Below are 21,949 nucleotides of genomic sequence, written 5' to 3'. Positions count from 1 at the left end.
CGACCCCATGGACTGTAGCTCGCCAGACTCCTTTGTCTGTGGGGATTCCCTAGGCAAGAATACTGGAGTGGGTTGACACGTCCTCCTCCGGGGGATCTTTCCAATCCAGGGATCCAACCTAGGTCTTCCGCGTTGCAGGCAGATTCTTTACTGTCTGAGCCACCAGGGAAACCCCGTGGGTCTGTTGGGTGTATTAAATGAAAAGCTGTAGAGCAACTACTAGACTTGGCAAGATAGCAAGTGTTTGATAGCAAGGTAGGAAGTTTTAGTTATCATTACATCTAGTTTATAAACATTGTTTAATTAATCAACCTAAGCTTATCTAGTCAGGATATATATATATATATATGTGTATATATATATTTGTACATAGTAAACTATCAGTGTCCATTTAAAAAATTGAATACTTTGTACAAATAAAATAGACATATATATGCCTCTTGCTTCCAACTAAAGCATGGTTCCTCCACACTGCCCTCACCTCTGCCCATCCATACCGCACATGCCCCATGCTCACTTAGGAACTAGGCTGTTGCCCCCTTCTGTGCTTGGCTGCCCCCTCAAGCCAGATGCTCCCTGGGCTCTACAACTTCTATCCAGCTGAGCAGCCTTCATGGAGACACTGGGGAGCGGGAGGAGGAGAGGGAGCCCCTGCAGGTGTCCTGGGAGGGACAGATCTGCCCCCACCCTATCCCCCCAGTTCACCCCGCAGGACTGGCCTCATGCGGCATCCCCCTGTGCTAGCAGTCCTGTTCACCCAGCAAGAGATTCCCGCACCTGGACAACGGTGGCCTCTCCCCAAGCTGAGCCCTCAACCCCTTGCAGGAGCCATCACTGTCTGAGGGTTTGTGGGGTGGGTGGGCTCTGGCAGGACCCTCACCATGCAGTGGACCAAGTGCGCTGCTGCGGGATGGCTGCTGGGAGATGGCCCGAGACTGACCTGGCACAGAGCGGGAGGGTCTACTCAACAGCGACTACTTCCACTGCTCGAGAGGGTCCTGGCCGCATGCGGGCCGTGCACACTCCACCACCTGGGGCTGGGTGTGGCCAGGAAGTGCCGCTCAGGGCAGGGGCGCTGGCTGCTCCTCTGGTCCTGCTCTCCCTTCACCTCCAAGCCATCACCTTTCCTCTTCCCTTCAATGTGATGGAGACTCTGAAGCATTCTTCTCTCTGCTGTGCCAAAGCTGGTCAGAGTGGGAGGCAGGGGCAGGAGTGAGGGGCAGTACATGGCCAAGGGGTCAGCTCCCCTGACCCGTCACAGGGACAAATCTGATTTATTTATTTTCGTTAAAAACAGTAACAAGAACAACTTTGCATTGCATTTGACTTGACCCATAAAAACTGAGTTCTCCTTGAAAAAAAAACAACAGTTTTTTGGATTTAATAAAAGTTTATAGTTTTGGATTTTTTAATTCTTCCATTTAAAACTGTGAAAATGTGAAGCTCTTTTTTTTTTTAAAGCAATGTCTTTTAGCCTAATTTTCATGTGAATTTTAAAATACTACTTTTCTAAAATAGGAATGGGAAGAAACAACATAGTATTATGAATGTATTATATAATGGAAAGTAAAGGCTAAAGTCAGGAACAAAGTAAAAATGCTCTTACTGTGATTCAGTGTGGTTTCATAGTCCTAGCTAATGTAGTAAGTTTAATAAAAAGGAATTATAAGTAGATGAATAAAAAATTTAAATATGAAAAGCAGAAGCAAAGTACCAACTATAAACATACATATATACCATATATATATAAACACAGGTTTATTCATAATATTTGCATGTAAATATTAAGGGGGGGTGCTCATGAATCCCCTAGGGAGGCACATGGATCTCAGGGTTAGAAATCCTATTGTAGAGGGAGGGTGGAAATGATTATAACCAGTCACAGTAGTAAAACTGAGTGCTTAAGTAACTTTCTGTAGATTTGATACCTGTTTTGCAGTGCTCTGCTTGTTCAGCTCTGCCATTGAAAAGCAGTGATAGAAAATACATAAATGAATGAGCATAGAGCTATTTTGAGAAAACAGGTGACCAGTTCAAATTGACCTTTGGGCTTATAGTTTGTCTACCCCTGTTTTATATTATTTGGGAGCTTTTTCTAATCAGTACATTACCTGTAACATCAGATAAAGTATTTCTTGCTTAAATGATGGAACCCGTGGTACCTGGCCCTAATGATATACTGTTAAAGGCTTACGTTAAAGCAAGCACATAGAAAAAGAAGGATATAGCTGCTGGTAGAAGTTAGGGTATTTCTGTATAGAGAAAAGCTGCAGAGATTCTCAAACTTCCATATGCATACAGATCATTCTGGGGATCAGGTACATCTGGGTAGAACCCGAGTCACTCGGGGATCTGTAGATCTGAGACGAGCCCAAGATTTTGTAGCGCTAACAGTTCCCTAGGAGATAACCCAGGCAGCTGATTCCTGAATCACGGTATGAATAGCAAGGTATTATGTGTGACAAAAATGCAAAATACTGTACACAGAAAAAGATTTAGTTCTGTAAGGACAAACATTCACAAACACAAATTTCCAATCTCAGTGGTAACAGTCTGATGAGTAGTAGGCTTCCAGGTTTTCTTTTAGCTTGTTAGCTTAAATTTTGAATTGGACCTTTTGTACTGCCAAGAAATTCTTCAAAATGGTCTAGTACTCAGCTGATACTTTTCCGTGATACTTGGTTTCCCCCAGTGTTCTTTTCATACTTGGGATCACCGATTGTCATTTAATCTTTTGTTTCCCCCATCTTTTACTACTTATGTCTGTCATATTAACAAAAATATAGTTACTTGTGAATAATGAGCCATTATAGGATGCTTCATAGTTTCTTGAAGGTCAGTAGAAGTTAATTTTATTTTTTTCTCAAAGGGGAGGATTAATAAGTTGGACTATTTTGAATTGTTTTAGATTCTGGATTTTTTTTTTTTGGAAAAAGTTTCTAACCTTGGGAAAAAGTAAAAGAAAGGCCAAATACCCAATATGCCTACCACTTCGACTCGCTGTTTTTCTTTTAAAAAATTGTAATTAGCTTTATTGAGGTATAATTTCCATAAATAAAATTCAGCAATTAATTTTGAGAAAGGTATATAGTGGTATATAACCACTGCCATAATAATAATTTAGAACTTTTACATCAATAAAGTTCCCTTGTGCTGTTTGCAGTCAATTCAAAATGCTTCTCATTTCCCTTTTGATTTCTTCTTTGATCCATGGGCTATTTAGAAGTGTGTTAAGTTCCCAATATTGGGGACTTTTCCCAAATATCTGCTACTGATTTAATTGCACCAGGGTATGTTTTCCAGAAGTTTTACTTTCGTTTTAGGTTTGAAGAGTTCGTTAACAAAAGAAACGACTTGTTACACATATAAACAATTTCAGTTTTTTTCCAGAAGATTATTTAACTTAATTTCCACTTGCAGTCATTAAGAGAAAAGAAATGGGCTTCCCTGGTGGCTCAGATGGTAAAGAATCTGGCTGCAATGCAGGAGACCCAGGTTTGATCCCTGGGTCGGGAAGATCCCCTGGAGAAGGGAATGGCTACCCACTCCAGTATTCTGGCCTGGAGAATTCCATGGTCAGAGGCTACAGTCCATGGGGTCACAAATAGTCAGACATGACTGAGCAAATAACACTTTCACTTTTCACTTTTTCCAAAAGAAAAGGAAAAGAAACAATAGAAGTAATAGTGTATACGTCACCAAAATGGATTTTCATTCACACTTGAATAATGCTGGGAAGTCCCTCATTAACAGCAATGTGGAGTCCCAATTGGGAAAGGGTCCTGGGTTGTATGCCCACCCCACGGGTGAGGCTTCAAATTGCTGTTTCAGTGGCTCCTTATAATTGCAAGCTGCAAACTGCTTTCATTAACAAAAATCCTTCTCTGCCTTTTTACAATGCTGTTTACTTCACCTTGTGAGTCATAGGCTTTTAGACCCAAGGGGGTTGTCCAGACCTCCAGGGGCTCAAGAATTCCAAGACCTACTCTTTTTCTAAAGTGCTACCTGACTTGCTGTGCTTGCAGACTGGGATGGTATCTGGGCAATGTCCAGGCAGGTTAAAAGCAAGTCAGAGGCCTGTTCTCTTGCTTCTGAAGCCTGGACAAGACTTCCTTCATTTTAATTTCACTAACAGAGTCAGAAAACATGATCTATGATTTCAGCCTTTAAAAATTCATGGAAATACACTTCATGGCTTAGAATTGAGGTCTGTTTTGGTAAATACACCATATGCCTGTGAAAATACATACTCTATGATTCGGTGGACTATTTTATAAAATGTTAGTTGAGTCAGATTGCTTGATAGTGTTCAGTCCTTATTTTGTCTACTTGTTCAGTGAGGAGTGTTGTGATTTCCAGGTATAATTACAAATTTGTCTTTCAGTTCTGTTAGCTTTTTGTCACATAGTTTTAAGCTATTATGTGAAACACATTTAGAACTGAAATGTCTTTTTTTAATCCCTTTCTTTCTCTCCTCCTTTGGGTTTGTTTTGAAGTTTACTTTGACAGTGCTATAGCCACTCTAGCTTTCTTGGATTAGGGTTTGGATGGTATAATTTTACCATTTTTTTTTAGTTTAACTCATCTTTACCTTTCTTGAAAAATAAGAAAGTGACTTTGTATCCTTTAATTATGTTTAAATCATTAACTTTTAATGTAATTATTGATATGATTGAGTTTAAAACTACCATCTTACTGTTTGTTTTCTGTTCCATTTGTTCATAAGCCCTTTTTTAACCCTTTGTTTTCTATGTTTTTGGGGATTAGTTTGCTTTAAAAAACGATTGAATCTTAACTCTGTTATTGGCTTATGTAATGTACCTGCTTAGTTATGTGTTTTTAGAGGTTGTTCCTAGGGTGCACGGTATACACCTGTAACTTGTCAATGTGTACCTTTCGATAGAATACCACTTCTTTTACAGTGTCCTTTCATTTTTCCTCTCCTCTATTGTGCTGTATTATCATACATTTTAATTCTGTGTGTGTCATAACTGCCATAGTACATTTTGTGTTTTTTAAACACAATCATTTAACTTTGAAAGAGGTTAAAGAATGAGGAAAGAAATCTTTTTTATTTTCTCATATAGTTATTGTTCTTGGCACTCTTCTTTGTGTCAACACAGGTTTCCAGCTGATATATTCCTTCTGCCTGAAAACTTCCTTTGACATATCTTGCAGTGGAGGTCTACGGGCAATAAATTGTCAGCTTTGATGTCTGAAAAAGGGTTCATTTCAGCTTTCCCCCCCTTCATCTTCATTTATGAGATATGTTTCACTGAGTATGGAATCTTAGATTGAGAATTTTTTTTGGTAGTATTTCAAACGTGTTGGTGAGTTATCTTCTGAGTTATGTAGTTATGCTGTCATGTGTACTTTCATTCTTTACGTAATGTGTCTTTTTCTCTAGTTCCTTTTGTCCTAACCCACCAGCTAATTTTAAGGTTTCTTTTGTCCTTAGTTTTTAACTATTAGCCCATGATAACTGTTTCAATTTGTTTGTATGTTAATTCTGTCATCTTTATAGTTTCTGTTGCTAATGTCTGACTTCTTCATCCAATAGTATGAGAAAAAGATGTTTTCCTGAGTCTTTACATGCATGGTAATTATTGACTGGATGCAGTTCAGTTTTGATTTTTACTTTTTTTGTGTTTGATTTTATCTTGCCTTTAAACATGGTCAAATTTTGTTGTACAGTTAAACTACTTGAAATCAGTTGAGTTCTTTGGAGGAAGTCCTTAAAGATTTGTTAGGGTGGATCCCAAACAGCCTTTAGTCTATGGCTAATTTTGCCCTGTGAATAAGATGGTTTTCCTGAGGGCTCTACCCAGTGCTCCGTATATTACAGGTCTTTGTTCTCTGGATGGTGGGAATATGAACACTTCCCAGCCCTAACTATATACACTTTCAAGTTTGTTCTGCTTAGTTTTTTTGTGGTTTATTTTTCTGGTCTGGGATAGTTGATTCTCACATGATCAGATACAAATTTGCCAAACATGTAAGGGGAACCCTTCTTTAGATCTCTGAGCTCCCTTTTTGTTAGCTTCCTCTGGCACTCTGGCCCACAAATTCTAAATTCCTGGCCTCTCTGTCAGCAGGTTCTATTTGGTTCCTGTACTCTGCGTATTGACCGTAAACTGCTTCTAGGTAGTTAAGTTGGGCCAGTTGTAGATCTTACGTCATTTGTTTATCCTCCCGTGTATTTCATCAGGTTTTCTGAATGTTTATGGTGGTAGGTTAGATTTAGTTCTTCTTACTTCATTATACTCAGAAGTGGAAACTGATAGCAATTTATGTCTTTTTTCTTTTTTGTCTCATTGGGAATCACTTCAGTGAAAATTATGCATGTCATATTACTCCTAAGTACTTCAAAATACATCTCCCCAAATTCAGATTGTTTTCCTACTATATAACCACAGTGTTTTTGTATTGAAGAAAATTAACAAGAATTCCTTAATATCTTGTAAGTCTGGTTGATTCTGGTTTGTTCCAGATAGTTTCCAGATGTTTTGTTTCCTTCTCAATTGGTTTTTTCTCTTCTGCTTTTTCTGTTTTTGTTGTTGTTGTTGTTTTTTCATTGTTTTTACTCTGCTATGTTTTGCCATGTTTGTGGTTGTGAGGCTGTTCTTTGTTCTGATGTTTTTTCTATGGTATAACATGGGTAAGTTCTTTTTTCTTTGTCTCTGAGACCAGTGTATTTTTTTCCTTGAGTCATAGTTTGAGGGGCTCATTATTTTCTGTTTTACCTACTTTTCTGCAAATCAGGAATCATGATCATATACAATCTGTCTGAGAATTCCAGGATTCTGTTCTCTTGAAATTTTTCAGTATCTTAATAATTGAGATAAAACATAATTTTACAGCGTTTAATTGGGAAAGTTAAAAATGCTACCCAAGTACATACAGTTCTGATTTGCAGAAAAGTAGGTAAAACAGAAGAGAGAATTTTTTTAAAAAGTGAATTTTGCTGCTAGGGTCAGCGTTAGGAGTTCGGTGTGCTGTGCTTTTCCACTTTCTCGTTAGAGTATTCTGTTTATTTCCTTGGCTGCTTGTTTGAAAGATTATACCATTAGGTTATATACCCTGTGTTGTATTAGTTCACTGACTCTCTTGATAATAGGAAAAAAAAAACAATAAACCCTCTAATTTCAGCATTTCTAATTTCAGTAGTATAAGTACGAGCCACCAACATGTCATTGAACAGAGCTGGGAAGAGAATTGAGCCTGTATCAGTCAGCACTAACACACACTTGATTATATCCTTTTCTTATTTGGTTTTAGTTCTTGAGGATTTTTTCTTAGTGTGGGAGGGCTGCTTTTTATATATATATGTTTTCCCCCATGGTTTCCCCATTATTTCATTAAGTATCAGAAGGAGAAATAAGATAATACAGTTTCATTTAATATGTTCCTTTGTTAACTATGCCTAAATACCATTATTTATGTGGGATCTTAGTTTCCCAGAGATTGAACCCAGGCCCTGGCAGTGAAAGTGTCGGAGTCCTAACCCCTGGATTGCCAGGGAATTCCCTCATTTAATACATTGTGTTCAATAACTTTTAAAGTATTACCATGATCATATCATAAATACTGATAGTTAGGCATAGTTAACAAAGGAACATAGGTCTGATAATGCAGTGGACTTGTTAACTGTAGGTAGCTGGGTAGGTAGCATTTTTAACTTTACCAATTAAATGCTGTGAAATCATGTTTTATCTCAGTTATAAAGATTCTGAAAATCATTACTCAGGTCCTTTTCAAGTGCAAGTAAACATTATGTTGCTTTATAAAATTCCTGTGTGTGTGGAATAGAGAAAAGATGACTTCCTTTAATGTCTCCCTGAAGTGTTCTACCCATGCAAATAATTGAGCCTTTATGACATGTGCTTCCCTAGAACAGCCACAGTTACTGTTTTAAGTTATTAAAAGTAGCAAAATACTTTTATCTGCACTGTGATTTAAAAAGTCAACTTTTTGGTGCTGAGAAAGGAGTGGGAGAAGTAACTTTGCAAAGCTAAGATTGTACTGTGACTACTCAGTCTACTTAAAGAAATATAACTAGTGATCCTACTTTGGTTTTTTGAAAAATATAATTTATTTTTGGTTGCACTGGGTCTTTGTTGCTGTACGTGGGCTTTTCTCTAGTTGTGGTGAGCAAGTGCTACTCTTAGTTGTGGTACACAGGCTTCTCGTTGCAGTGGCTTCTCTTGTAATTGTGGCATATGGGCTTAGTTACTCAGTGGCATGTGGAATCATCCTGGACCAGAGATTGAACCTCTGTCCCCTGCATTGGCAGGCAGATTCTTACTGTACCACCAGGAATGTTCCTCTACTTTGATTTTTAAAATGGAAGAAACTACCCTAAAGTTGTCTTAGTAAAACTTCCCCATTCTTGATTTTTTTCTTGATGTTTTCTCTTGTGTGGGTTGTTTTTAAAAATCCATGTATAAAATGTAAAGATATTTTTTAGGAGTATGGAACATATATTGATACAATGTATGATTCTGTTATTTAGTCCTGATTTTTAAAAGTTCCATACTAGGAGGCTTATTTTCTCTTATACCTTGGCTTCATTATATTTTCTTTGCTAGTTGTAAGGTAGCTTTGAATTCTAGTTTTGGACTACATTTCTGCCACCTCTCGAGAACAGTGCATTCTAAAGTATGGTGAAGTGACTCAGTAGTTTAAACTGAGTGGTCTTTTCATGCTACCCTTTCTGCTAAGCAGTTTACTTGCATTTAAGGTATTCACGGTTGCCTTTATTTTACAGATTAAAACAAAACAGAAAAACTCCCTGAGGTTTAAAAAAGTTAAATAGTTCCCCCGATCATGTAGTCACGGTGAGGAAATGTCAGAATCCAAACCTAGTTCTGTCTTTATTCCTGAATCTGTGGCCTCAATTTGTGTAAATAGGTCTCAAAGAAATGTGTGAAAGGAGGAGGAAATGGAAGGGGAGGAGAGGGAAGAGATGGTGATAACTGTGAATAATTTATTGAGCCTTTATTGTATGGTAGGCACTTTGCTAATTGCCACACATAGCTTAAATCATTTAATCATTGTAACAGCCTTAAAAGCAAGGTATTCTACTTCTCTCTATTTTGAGGATGGGAAAATGAAGCTGAGTTTTCCATTTGACCAGGAAAACAAGCTAATAAAGGAAAGTAATGGGATTCAAACCCAGGTAATTTTTTTATCCTAACAAAATATTATGTACCATAAAATTTATGATCTTAAGCATTTCTAGTGTACAGTTCAGTAGTATTAAGTATACTTACCTTGTTATGCCGTCTCCAGAACTTAAACCCAGATGATTTAAGAGCTTGTATCTTTAACCATGTAGTGACTGGCAGCTGATTGTGTAAGCAGAAAATTTAGTGAGGAAATATTTAGGCTTTATGCAATCCATTAGGTGAGAAACAATGATTTTTAAGACACTGGTCTCCAGGTGGTGAATGACATGATCCCCAAGAGAGGGGAAACAAATGAAGTGACACCTTTGATTGTTCCAGCTTTCTGCTTGGAATGAATTTCCATCTATAAGAGGGAACCTAGGTGGAGACCAGCAAACTCAGAGTTGTGGAGATGGAATTGGACCAAAGCAGCTTGTTCGCAGACAGAATATCACGATGAAGGGTGCTGCATGGGGAGAGAATCCTTGAGATCTGCAGAGGGTTCCCCTGGAGTATTTGGTAGAGTATTGTTGATCAGTGTGCATATGTGGGGAAACTACCTGAGGCCAGGGAAAGACACCTTGCCCCATGTTCACATAGTGCCGGAAATAGTGCTTGTTCATACCAGCCAAACTGGAGAAACACATGATTTGTGGAGCATTGGATAGAGTACTCAAATATGTCTTGCCCCAGTAGTAGGGGGAAATAGCCCTGCACTGAACACTGCTGCAGACTCATGTAACTAATCATAAAGGGAAGACCCAAAAGGATCAAACTGTTTCCAAATACCTTTTAATTTGTCCTGTTAACAAAGCCTAAGAATATTTATAAGAATACAAAAAATGTTCCAGCTGCTGCAAGGTGAAATTCACAGCATCCACCATCCATTCAGTGCAAGGTTATGAGACATGCAATGAAGCGGGGAAACACATTCTCTAACGAAAAGAATAAGCAATCAATTGGAACCAACCCATAACTGTCATGGGCATTAAAATTAGCAGACAAGAACGTTAAAGAGACTTGTTATAACTGTATATCATATGTTTAAAAAGTTAAGTAGAGACATAAAAGATATAAAACAGATGCAAATCTAACTTGTACAGATGAAAACTAACAATGTTTTAGATGGAAAGCATCAGTTCAGTTCAGTTCAGTTGCTCAGTCGTGTCTGACTCTTTGCGACCCCATGAATCGCAGCACGCCAGGCCTCCCTGTCCATCACCAACTCCCGGAGTTCACTCAGACTGATGTCCATCGAGTCAGTGATGCCATCCAGCCGTCTCATCCTCTGTCGTCCCCTTCTCCTCCTGCCCCCAATCTCTCCCAGCATCAAAGTCTTTTCCAATGAGTCAACTCTTCGCATGAGGTGGCCAAAGTCCTGGAGCTTCAGCTTTAGCAACATTCCTTCCAAAGAAATCCCAGGGCTGATCTCCTTCAGAATGAACTGGTTGGATCTCCTTGCAGTCCAAGGGACTCTCAAGAGTCTTCTCCAACACTACAGTTCAAAAGCATCAATTCTTGAGCGCTCAGCTTTCTTCACAGTCCAACTCTCACATCCATACCGGATGGCATTAACAACAGATTAGACATTATAGAGAATATTACTGAACTGAAAGACAGCACTAGAAGCTGTTCAAAATGAAACAGAGAAGAATTTTTTATAAGTATGAGAAGACCCATCAGTGGGCTCTGGGAAGAATTTGGTGACCTTAATATACTAATAATTGGATTCCTTGGGTAGGTGGGGGTGGGGAGAGTGAAAAAAATTTTGAAGAAATAGTAGTTGAAAAATTATAAACCCACAGATCCAAGAAGTTTACTGAAACTAAAGCTTAGTAAGTATGAAGAAACCAGAGCACATCATAATTAAATTGTTCAAAACCAGTGTTAAAGAGGAACATCTTAAAAGCACTAGGGAGGGAAAAAACATTACCTTCAGAGGAGCAGTGGTAAGGATGACAGATTTCTTGTCAGAAGGAATACAGGTGAATAGATAGTGGAGCAACATTCAAAAAATACACACACAAAAAACAAACCTGTCAGCCTGAAATTCTATGCCTAGTAAAAATATCTTTCAAAAATAAAGAGGAAATAAAGACTTTGAGACATCCAGTATCTGGAAAAACTCTTCACCAGCAGAAGAAATGTTAGAGGGAGTTTTCCAGGTAGGAGAAAAATGATACCAGATGAAATATGGATTCACACCAAGGAATAAAGAACCCTGGAAATGAGAAGTAGAGATTTTTTTTCTTGTTATTTAAATCTCTTCAAAAGATAATTGTCTCTTAAAACCAAAAAATTAGCAGTGTATTGTGGACTTCATCAGATATAAGTACAGTATGGGATGACAGTAGGAGGAGAGGAATGACAATATAGTAATGTCAGGTTTTATACCTGAAGTGCTGTAGTATCATTTGAAGGTAGACTGAGTTAAAGATGTTTACTTATAGGCCCTAAAGCAACCACTAAAATAACCAGAGAGTTCTGGTAATAAGCTAGTGAAGAAATAAAAAAAAGAGAATCATAAAAAAATAATCCTGAGAAAGGAGAAGGAAGCAAAGAACAGATGGGACAAACATAAATAGCAATATGATAGACTTAAACTCAACCACATTAGTAACTACTTTAAATGTAAATGATCTAAACACCCTAATTAAAAGATTGGACAAAAAAGCGAGACCCAACTCTACACTGCCTACAGTGAACTTGCATTAAATACATAGGCACAAATAGGCTAAAAGGAAAAGAATGGAAGAGAAAAAGACCATGCTAGTCAAATAACAAAAAAACTGGGAGTGGCTATGTTAATACCAGACAAAGTGGATTTTAGAACATAGACTATTACGAAGAATAAAGAAGATCATCTGAAAATGATAAAGGAGTGAATTAATCCAGAAGGCACAAAATCATTAACATTTATGCACATAACAAAGTTAAAGTGAAGCCGCTCAGTCGTGTCCGACTCTTCGGCTCCTCCATCCTTGGGATTTTCCAGGCAAGATTACTGGAGTGGGTTGCCATTTCCTTCTCCAGGGAATCTTCCCGACCCAGGGATCGAACCCAGGTCTCCTGCATCGTAGACAGTTACTTTACTGTCTGAGGCACTAGGGAAGTCCTATGTGCATAATAATAGAACTTCAAAAATCAGTTAAGCAAAGAACTGCCAGGAGAAATAGAAAAGGCCATAATCGTAGACAGATTTCAGTGCCTTTCTGTTAGTAATAGAACAGGTAAGTAGAAAATCATGAAGGATGTAGAAGATTAAACAACACTGTAAACCAATTGGCCTGATGGTTGTTTATGTAACACTGTACTCATTATGTGCAGAGGTTGACATTTCTGGAATCATCCATTAACAGTAAAATATACATTCTTTTCAGCTGTGCATGAAACATTTACAAGGATAGGCCACATTCTTGGTCATAAAATAAATCTCTGTATTTAAAAGGATTGTCATACAAAGTATGTTCTCTGGGTATAGTAGAATTAAATTAGAGGTCAGTAACAGAAAGTTAACTGAAAAATTCCTCATATTTATTAAGATAATCTAAATAACAGGCTTCTAAATAACATGAATTGTAGAAGAAATTAAAAAGGAAATAAGAAAGTATATTGAAGAGAATGAAAATGGTAACACAGCATAACAGAATCTGTGGGGTGCTGCTAAGGAGTGTTAAAGGGACACTTACAGCACCTGGGTAAATAACTGAATACAGAAGTCTTAAATCATTGTTGTTCAGTTGCTCAGTCATGTCCGACTCTTTGAGACGCCATGGACTGTAGCATGCCAGGCCTCTTTGTAATTCACTATCTCCTGGAGCTTGCTCAAACTCACGTCCATTGAGTCGGTGATGCCATCCAACCATCTTGTCCTCTGTCGTCCCCTTCTCCTCCTGCCTTCAGTCTTTCCCAGCATCAGGGTCTTTTCTCATGAGTCAACTCTTCCCATCAGATGGCCAGAGAATTGGAGCTTCAGCTTGAGAATCAGTCCTTCCAATGAATGAATATTCAGGACTGATTTCCTTTAAGATGGACTGGTTTGACCTCTTTGCAGTCCAGTGTACTCTCAAGAGTCTTCTCTAACACTACAGTTCAAAAGCATCAGTTCTTTGGCATTCAGCCTTTATGGTCCAACTCACATCCATACATGACTACTGGAAAAACCATAGCTTGACTAGACAGACCTTTGTTGGCATAGTAATATCTCCCTCCATTTTTTAATATGCTGCCTAGGTTTGTAATAACTTTTCTTTCAAGGAGCAAGCATCTTTTAATTTCATGGCTGCAGTCATCATCTGCAGTGATTTTGGAGCCCAAGAAAATAAAGTCTCTCACTATTTCCATTGTTTCCCCATCTATTTGCCATGAAGTGATAGGGCCAGATGCCATGCCACTTTCATCAAGAGGCTTTTTAGTTCCTCTTTGCTTTCTGCCATAAGGATGGTATCATCTGCATATCTGAAGTTATTGATGTTTCTCTCTGCAATCTTGATTCCCGCTGTGCTTCATCCAGCCTGGCATTTCGCATGATGTACTCTGCATGTAAGTTAAATAAGCAGGGTGAAAGTATAGGGTTTTGACGTACTCCTTCCCCAATTTGGAACCAGTCTGTTGTTCTATGTCCAGTTCTAACTGTTGTTACTTCTTGACCTGCATACAGGTTTCACAGGAGGCAGATCAGGTGGTGTGGTATTCCCATCTCTTGAAGAATTTTCCACAGTGTTGTGATCCACACAGTCAAGGCTTTAGCATAGTCAATGAAGCAGAAGTAGATGTTTTTCTGGAATTCTTTTGTGTTTTCAATGATCCAGCAGATGTTAGCAATTTGATCTCTGGTTCCTCTGCCTTTTTGAAATCCAGTTTGAACATCTGGAAGTTCTCGGTTCACATACTGTTGAAGCCTAGCTTCAAGAATTTTGAGCATTGCTTTGCTAGTGTGTGAGATGAGTGTAACTGTGAAGTAGTTTGAACATTCTTTGACATTGCCTTTCTTTGGGATTGGAGTGAAAACTTAAATCAATGGTCTTCACTAAAAAAAATAGAGCTATTGCACTCAAAGTAAGTGAAAGGAAAGAAATAGAGATCAAATTGAAAATTAAAAAATAGGAAGCAGAAAAATAATGAAGGAAAACAAAAGGAAATAAAAGCTGGTTCTTGAGAAGATCAGTCAAATCAATAATTCTCTAGCTTTCTTGATTAGGACCCAAAGAGAGAAGGTATAGATTACTGATATCTGGAATGAAGGAGGTAACATTACTATAGATTCAGAAGATATTAAAAAATATAATAAGGGAATATTATGAACAGCTTTATTTCCATAACTTCAAAAACTTAGGTGAAATGGACAAATTCTTACCAAAGGTCACTCAAGGAATAAATAACCAGAATAGCCGTTTGTGCATCAAGTTGATATCATTAATAGCCTTTCACAAAGAAAACTCCAGGCTAAAATGGCTTCACTGGTGAATTCTATCAAACATATAAGGAGGAAATAATACCAGTTCCACATAAATTTGTCCAGAAAATTGAAGAAGAGGTAATAACTTTCAAAATGTTTTTTTATATTGATACCAATACTCGACAAAGACAGTCCCAAGAAAACTACAAACTAGGGTCTCTCGTGAGCATACATAATAAAAGTTCTAAACAAAATTTATCAAATCTAACAGTATTATGAAACACAATATACTATAATCAAGTTGGATTTATTTTGGTAATACAAGGGTGATTTAACATTAGAAAATCAACAGTTTTTAAAAAAATTGAAGTATAGCTGATTTGCAATGTTTTGTTAATTTCAGCTGTACAGCATAGTGATTCAATTATACATATACATATGTGTGTATATATATATATATATGGGCTTCCCTGGTGGCTCAGAGGTTAAAGTGTCTGCCTGCAATGCGGGAGACCTGGGTTCGATCCCTGGGTCAGGAAGATCCCCTGGAGAGGGAAATGGCAACCCACTCCAGTATTCTTGCCTGGGGAATCCCATGGACGGAGGAGCCTGGTGGGCTACAGTCCATGGGGTCACAAAGAGTCGGACACGACTGAGCGACTTCACTTTCACTTTACTTTCATATATATATATATATGCAGTCTTTTAAAAAAATTCTTTCCTATTATGTTTATCATAGGATATTGAATAGAGTTCCTTATACTATACAGCAGGACCTTGTTATCTCTTAGTATATAATGGTTGGCCTCTGCTCCCCTCAAGCGCCCACTTAATCCTTCCCTTCCCCTCCCCACCCTTGCAGTCTCAAGTCTGTTCTCTGTGTCTGTGAGTCTGTCCACATATAAGCGGTATCATATGGTATTTGTCTTTCTTTTTCTGACTTAACTTCACCTACTATGATATTCTCTAGGTTCTATCCATGTTGCTCCAAATGGCATTACTTTGCTCTCTTTTATAGCTGTCAGATTCCATTGTGTGTATATATATATATACCACAGCTTTATTCATTTATCTGTTGAGGGACATTTAAGTTGTCCATGTCCGTATTCACTGTGGTGAATAGTGCTGCTGTGAATATAGGTGTGCATGTATATTTCTGAATTACAGTTTTGTACAAATGTATGTCCAGGAGTAAGATTGCTGCATCATATGGAAATTCTAGTTGCAGTTTCTTGAGGACTCTCCATACTATTCTCCTTATCTGTTGCAGTAACTAACATTCCTACCAACAGTGTAGGGGAGTTCCCTCTTCTTTAGCATTTGTTATTTGTAGACCTTAAAGTTTTTAAAATATAGTATTTGTTTTCGGTTTCACTTCATATCCCTTGTCTCTTGTGGGTTTTCTCTAGTGGAGGGAAAGGGTGGGGGGCTACCCACTGCTGTGATACCAGGGCTTCTCATTGCTGTGATGTGTCTCTTACAGAGCACAGGCTCTAGGGCGTGTGGGCTCAGTAGCTGAGGCTTGGGGTCCCTAGAACATGGGCTCAGTAGTTGTGTTACACAGGCTTAGTTGCTCTGCAGCATGTGGAGTCTTCCCAGACTGGGGGTCTGGGAAGTTGTGTCCCTGCATTGGCAGGCGGATTCTTTACCTGCTGAGCCATCAGGGAAGCCCCAGTAATTAGTGATGTTGAACATCTTTCCATCTGTCTGTTGGCCATCTGTACATCGTCTTTGGAGAAATGTCTGTTTAGTTCTTCGGCTTATGAGACTAAGTCAGTTTGATTTCACATATTAATAAACTAAAAAGAAAGAAAACATACAATCCTCTTTTAAAAAAATTACTTTATTTTATAAGTAATTTTAAAAAGTATTTCAAGTTACTTTTAAAAATAAGTCATTTAAAAAATTTACTTATTTTTATTGCAATATAGTTGATTTACAGTGTTGTGTTAGTTTCAGGTGTATGTCAAAGTGATTCATTTATTCATAAATATATGTATATATATTTCAAATTCTTTTCCCATATAGGAATAGTTCCTAGTGCTATAGAGTAGGTCTTTATTGATCATCTGTTATAATCATCTTAATAGATGTAGACAAAAATCAACATCTCTTCCTGGTAGTTTTTATCAGCAAAGTATAAAACTTCCTCAGCTTGATTAAGGACATCCTAGACAAACCTATGGCTAACATCAAAACTTGTGTGAGTGGTTAAAATTCCCATTATAATAAGCTTTTAGGGACTTCCCTAGTGATCCAGTGGTTAAGACTCTGCTTCCACTTGCAGGAAGCACGGGGTTGATCCCTAGTCAGGAAACTAAGATCCCATATGCTGTATGATGTGACCACAAACAAACAAACAAACAAACAAAAAACTTTAAAATATTTATGAAAATAAAATATTAAGATTGGTAAAATAGTTGTTTAATACAAAATAATTGTGGAATCATTTTAGAACTAGAATAAACCATAAGAAGATATTAATTCAAACTGTTTATTTTTTGTAGGTCAGTATGGAAATCCTTTAAATAAATACATTAGACATTATGAAGGATTATCATATGATGTGGATTCATTACACCAAAAACACCAGCGTGCCAAAAGAGCAGTCTCGCATGAGGACCAGTTTTTACGCCTAGATTTCCATGCTCATGGAAGGTAAGTAAATTTATTGCTGATTATGTCTGAAATTCCAGTGTATTCAATGTATGTTAAGAGAGGAAATTTATACCTTTCATTTTCCTTCTCTAATGGAAAGGTCCCCATTTGTAAATTCAGCCTACACTGAAATTTGGTGTGTACATTAAAAATTGTTTTCTTTTAAAACAGATTGGCCTTTTTATATTGTTAAGGAAACAGTCACATTTAAATGTTTTTAAGTTCATGACTCAGATCCTCAGTTGTATTATTAGAGGATATGTCTTTAAAGAAGAGTGTGTTTGTGATTTCCAACTATTTTTTATGTGTTTTATGGCCTATATATCTGTTCTCTGGTGCCAACAGTGAAGGTAGCTGGTTGTAGGCCATTGAATGTCATTTAATTTCTCATTAACTCAATTTTATCAGTTCTAAAATGACAACTTGTACACAGATGACCTTCTGTACTGCTTAATTCTCAGTAGTGTTAAGGAATAAAGAGCAGGGAGCCAAGAGAGAGAGGTAAAAATCACAATTATTTAGTGCTGTTGTGTTCCACGTACAAGGACATAGATGCCTTATATGTATTTTCTCATTTACTCTCTCAAAATCCAAACAAGGTACATTGTTTTATTTCCAAGGAAACTTAAGACTCAGAGAAAATAGCTTCTTTAAAGTTATGTAACACAGGGACTTCCCCTGGTCCAGCAACTACAATCCTGTGTGCTGTACAGTGCGGCCAAAGACAAAGTTATTAGCACAGTTTTGACCCAGACGTGGCTGACTCAAAAACCTGTATTTTTTTCTTTATCTGTTCAGTTCAGTTCAATCGCTCTTTTGTGTCCGACTCTTTGAGACCCCATGAACCGAAGCACGCCAGGCCTCCCTGTCCATCACCAACTCCCGGAGTCTACCCAAACTCATGTCCATCGAGTCGGTGATGCCATCTAACCATCTCATCCTCTGTTCTCCCCTTCTCCTCCTGCCCCCAATCCCTCCCAGCATCAGGGTCTTTTAAATGAATCCACTCTTCGCGTCAGGTGGCCAAAATATTGGAGTATCAGTTTCAACATCAGTCCTTCCAATGAACACCCAGGACTGATTTCCTTCAGGATGGACTGGTTGGATCTCCTTGCAGTCCAAGGGACTCTTGAGTCTTCTCCAACACCACAGTTCAAAAGCATCAATTCTTCTGCTCTTCAGCTTTCTTTATAGTCCAACTCTCACATCCATACGTGACTACTGGAAAAACCAAGCCTTGACTAGACGGACCTTTGCTGGCAAAGTAATGTCTCTGCTTTTCAATATGCTGTCTATGTTGATCATAACTTTCCTTCCAAACAGTAAGCGTCTTTTAATTTCATGGCTGCAGTCACCATCTGCAGTGAATTTGGAGCTCCAAAAAATAAAGTCAGCCACTGTTTGCACTGTTTCCCCATCTGTTTGCCATGAAGTGATGGGACCGGATGCCATGATCTTCATTTTCTGAATGTTGAGCTTTAAGCCAACTTTTTCACTCTCCTCTTTCACTTTCATCAAGAGGCTCCTTAGTTCTATTTCACTTTCTGCCATAAGGGTGGTGTCATCTGCATATCTGAGGTGATTGATATTTCTCCTGGCAATCTTGATTCCAGCTTGTGCTTCTTCCAGCCCAGTGTTTCTCATGATGCACTCTGCATATAGTTAAATAAGCCTTGAAAGGAGTGATAATATACAGCCTTGAAAGGAGTACCTAAGTACTTTTTGTATCTAAATACAAAATCTTTTAAGTATTCTTTAGCAAACTTTCTGCTTTGCGTGCTGTAATGAATAAACCTATTCCTTTTGTACTTTTTCTACAGGTGTGACCCTGATTTATTATTCAGCTCCTAATAGGTTTCCCAGCTTCCATTTCATTTATTCTTAACATTATTCTAAGTATTGCTAAAAGATGACTTTTCCTTAAATGCTTCCTTTTTCATGTCAACTCACTGCTCTAGAGTCTTTAATTAATGATTGTTAGCCAGATTTCTTACCTTGGTTATCAAGATTCTTTGTTCAGTTCAGTTCAGTTTAGTTTAGTCACTCAGATGTGTCCGACTCTTCGCGACCCCATGGACCAGAGCACACCAGGCCTCCCTGTCCATCACCAACTCCCGGAGTTTAACCAGACTCATCTCCATTGAGTTGGTGATGCCATCCAGCCATCTCATCCTCTGTTGTCCCCTTTTCCTCCTGCCTTCAATCTTTCCCAGCATCAGGGTCTTTTCAAATGAGTCCACTCTTCGCATCAGGTGGCCAAAGTGTTCGAGTTTCAGCTTCAACATCACTCCTTCCAATGAACACCCAGGACTGATCTCCTTTAGGATGGACTGGTTGGATCTCCTTGCAGGCCAAGGGACTCTCAAGAGTCTTTTCCAACACCACAGTTTAAAAGCATCAATTCTTCAGCGTTCAGCTTTCTTTATAGTCCAACTCTCACATCCACACATGATTACTGGAAAAACCAAAGCCTTGACTAGACGGACCTTTGTTGGCAAAGTAATGTCTCTGCTTTCGAGTATGCTGTCTAGGTTGGTCATAACTTTCCTTCCAAGGAGTAAGCCTCTTTTAATTTCATGGCTGCAATCACCATCTGCAGTGATTTTGGAGCCCCCCAAAATAAAGTCTTTCACTCTTTCCATGGTTCCCCCATGCATATGCCGTGAAGTGATGGGACCGGATGCCATGATCTTAGATTTCTGAATGTTGAGCTTTAAGCCAACTTTTTCACTCTCCTCTTTCACTTTCATCAAGAGGCTCCTTAGTTCTTCACTTCCTGCCATAAGGGTGGTGTCATCTGCATATCTGAGGTGACTGATATTTCTCCCGGCAACCTTGATTCCAGCTTGTGCTTCTTCCAGCCCAGCGTTTCTCATGATGTACTCTGCATAGAAGTTAAATAAGCAGGGTGAGAATATTCAGCCTTGACATACTCCTTTTCCTGTTTGGAACCAGTCTGTTGTTCCATGTCCAGTTCTAACTCTTGCTTCCTGACCTGCATACAAGTTTCTCAAGAGGCAGGTCAGGTGGTCTGGTATTCCATCTCTTTCAGAATTTTCCGCAGTTTATTATAGTCCACCCAGTCAAAGGCTTTGGCGTAGTCGATAAAGCAGAAATAGATGTTTTTCTGGAACTCTCTTGCTTTTTTGATGATGCAGTGGATGCTGGCAATTTGATCTCTGGTTCCTCTGCCTTTTCTAAACCCAGCTTGAACATCTGGAAGTTCACAGTTTACGTATTGCTGAAGCCTGGCTTGGAGAAGTTTGAGTGTTACTTTACTATCGTGTGAGATGAGTGCAATTGTGTGGTAGTTAAAACATTCTTTGGCATTGCTTTTCTTCGGGATTGGAATGATAACTGACCTTTTCCAGTCCTGTGGCCACTGCTGAGGTTTCCAGATTTGCTGGCATACTGAGTGCAGCACTTTCACAGCATCATCTTTGAAGATTTCAAATAGCTCAACTGAAATTCCATCACCTCCACATGCTTTGTTTGTAGTGATGCTTCCTAAGGACCACTTGACTTCACATTCCAGGATGTCTGTCTCTAGGTGAGGGATCACACTACCATGTTTATTTGGGTCATTAAGATCTTTTTTGAAAAGTCTTTCTGTATATTCTTGCCACCTCTTCTCTTAATATCTTCTGCTTGTGTTCAGTCCATATCATTTCTGTCCTTTATTGAGCCTATCTTTGCATGAAACGTTCCCTTGGTATCTCTAATTTTCTTGAAGAGATCCCTGGTCTTTCCCATTTTATTGTTTTCCTCTATTTCTTGGCACTGATCACTGAGGAAGGCTTTCTTACCTCTCCTTGCTATTCTTTGGAAATCTACATTCAGATGGGTGTATCTTGGTATATCTTTCCTTTTCTCCTTCACTTTTTGATTCTCTTATATTCACAGCTATATGTAAGGCCCCCCCAGACAGCCATTTTGCCTTTTTGCATTTCTTTTTCTTGAGGGTGGCCTTAATCCTGTCTCCTGTGTAATGTCACAAACCTCTGTCTATAGTTTATCAGGCACTGTGTCTATTAGATCTATTCCCTTAAATCTATTTCTCACTTCCACTGTATAATCATAAGGGATTTGATTTAGGTCATACCCGAATGGTCTAGTGGTTTTCCTACTTTCTTCAGTTTAAGTCTGAATTTGGCAATTAGGAGTTCATGATCTGAGCCACAGTCTCCCGGTCTTATTTTCGCTGACTGTATGGAGCTTCTCCATCTTTGGGTGCAAAGAATATAATCAATCTGATTTCGGTTTGACCATCTAGTGATGTCCACCTGTAGAGTCTTCTCTTGTGTTGTTGGAAGAGGGTGTTTGCTATGACCAGTGCGTTCTCTTGGCAAAACTAATAGCCTTTGCCCTGCTTCATTCTGTACTTCAAGGCCAAATTTGCCTGTTACTCCAGGTGTTTCTTGACTTCCTCCTTTTGCATTCCAGTCCCCTATAATGAAAAGGACATCTTTTTTGGGTGTTAGTTCTAAAAGGTCTTGTAGGTCTTCATAGAACCGTTCAACTTCAGCTTCTTCAGCATTACTGGTCAGGGCATAACTTGGATTACCGTTATATTGAATGCTTTGCCTTAAAAACGAACAGAGATCATTCTGTTGTTTAGGAGAGTGCATCCAAGTACTGCATTTCGGACTCTTTTGTTGACTATGAGGGCTACTCCATTTCATTGAAGGGATTCTTGCCCACAGTAGTAGATATGATGGTCATCTGA

General features: G+C 38.5%; 1 protein-coding gene across 1 annotated transcript in view; it reads left to right on the top strand.

Moving 5' to 3' along the window:
• The window catches only part of ADAM10 (ADAM metallopeptidase domain 10), a 136,778-nt gene that overhangs the window by 21,740 nt on the left and 93,089 nt on the right, over positions 1 to 21,949 (top strand). The window contains exon 2 of the mRNA XM_018054271.1: positions 17,073 to 17,223. Within this exon, the coding sequence (XP_017909760.1) occupies positions 17,073 to 17,223 (151 nt within the window). The remainder of the gene's footprint in view (positions 1 to 17,072; positions 17,224 to 21,949) is intronic.

This window comes from Capra hircus, chromosome 10 (assembly GCF_001704415.2).
Source record: "Capra hircus breed San Clemente chromosome 10, ASM170441v1, whole genome shotgun sequence".
NCBI lineage: Eukaryota > Metazoa > Chordata > Mammalia > Artiodactyla > Bovidae > Capra > Capra hircus.
Note: the sequence above shows the minus strand (reverse complement) of the source record. Positions and strands in the feature narration are given on the sequence as shown.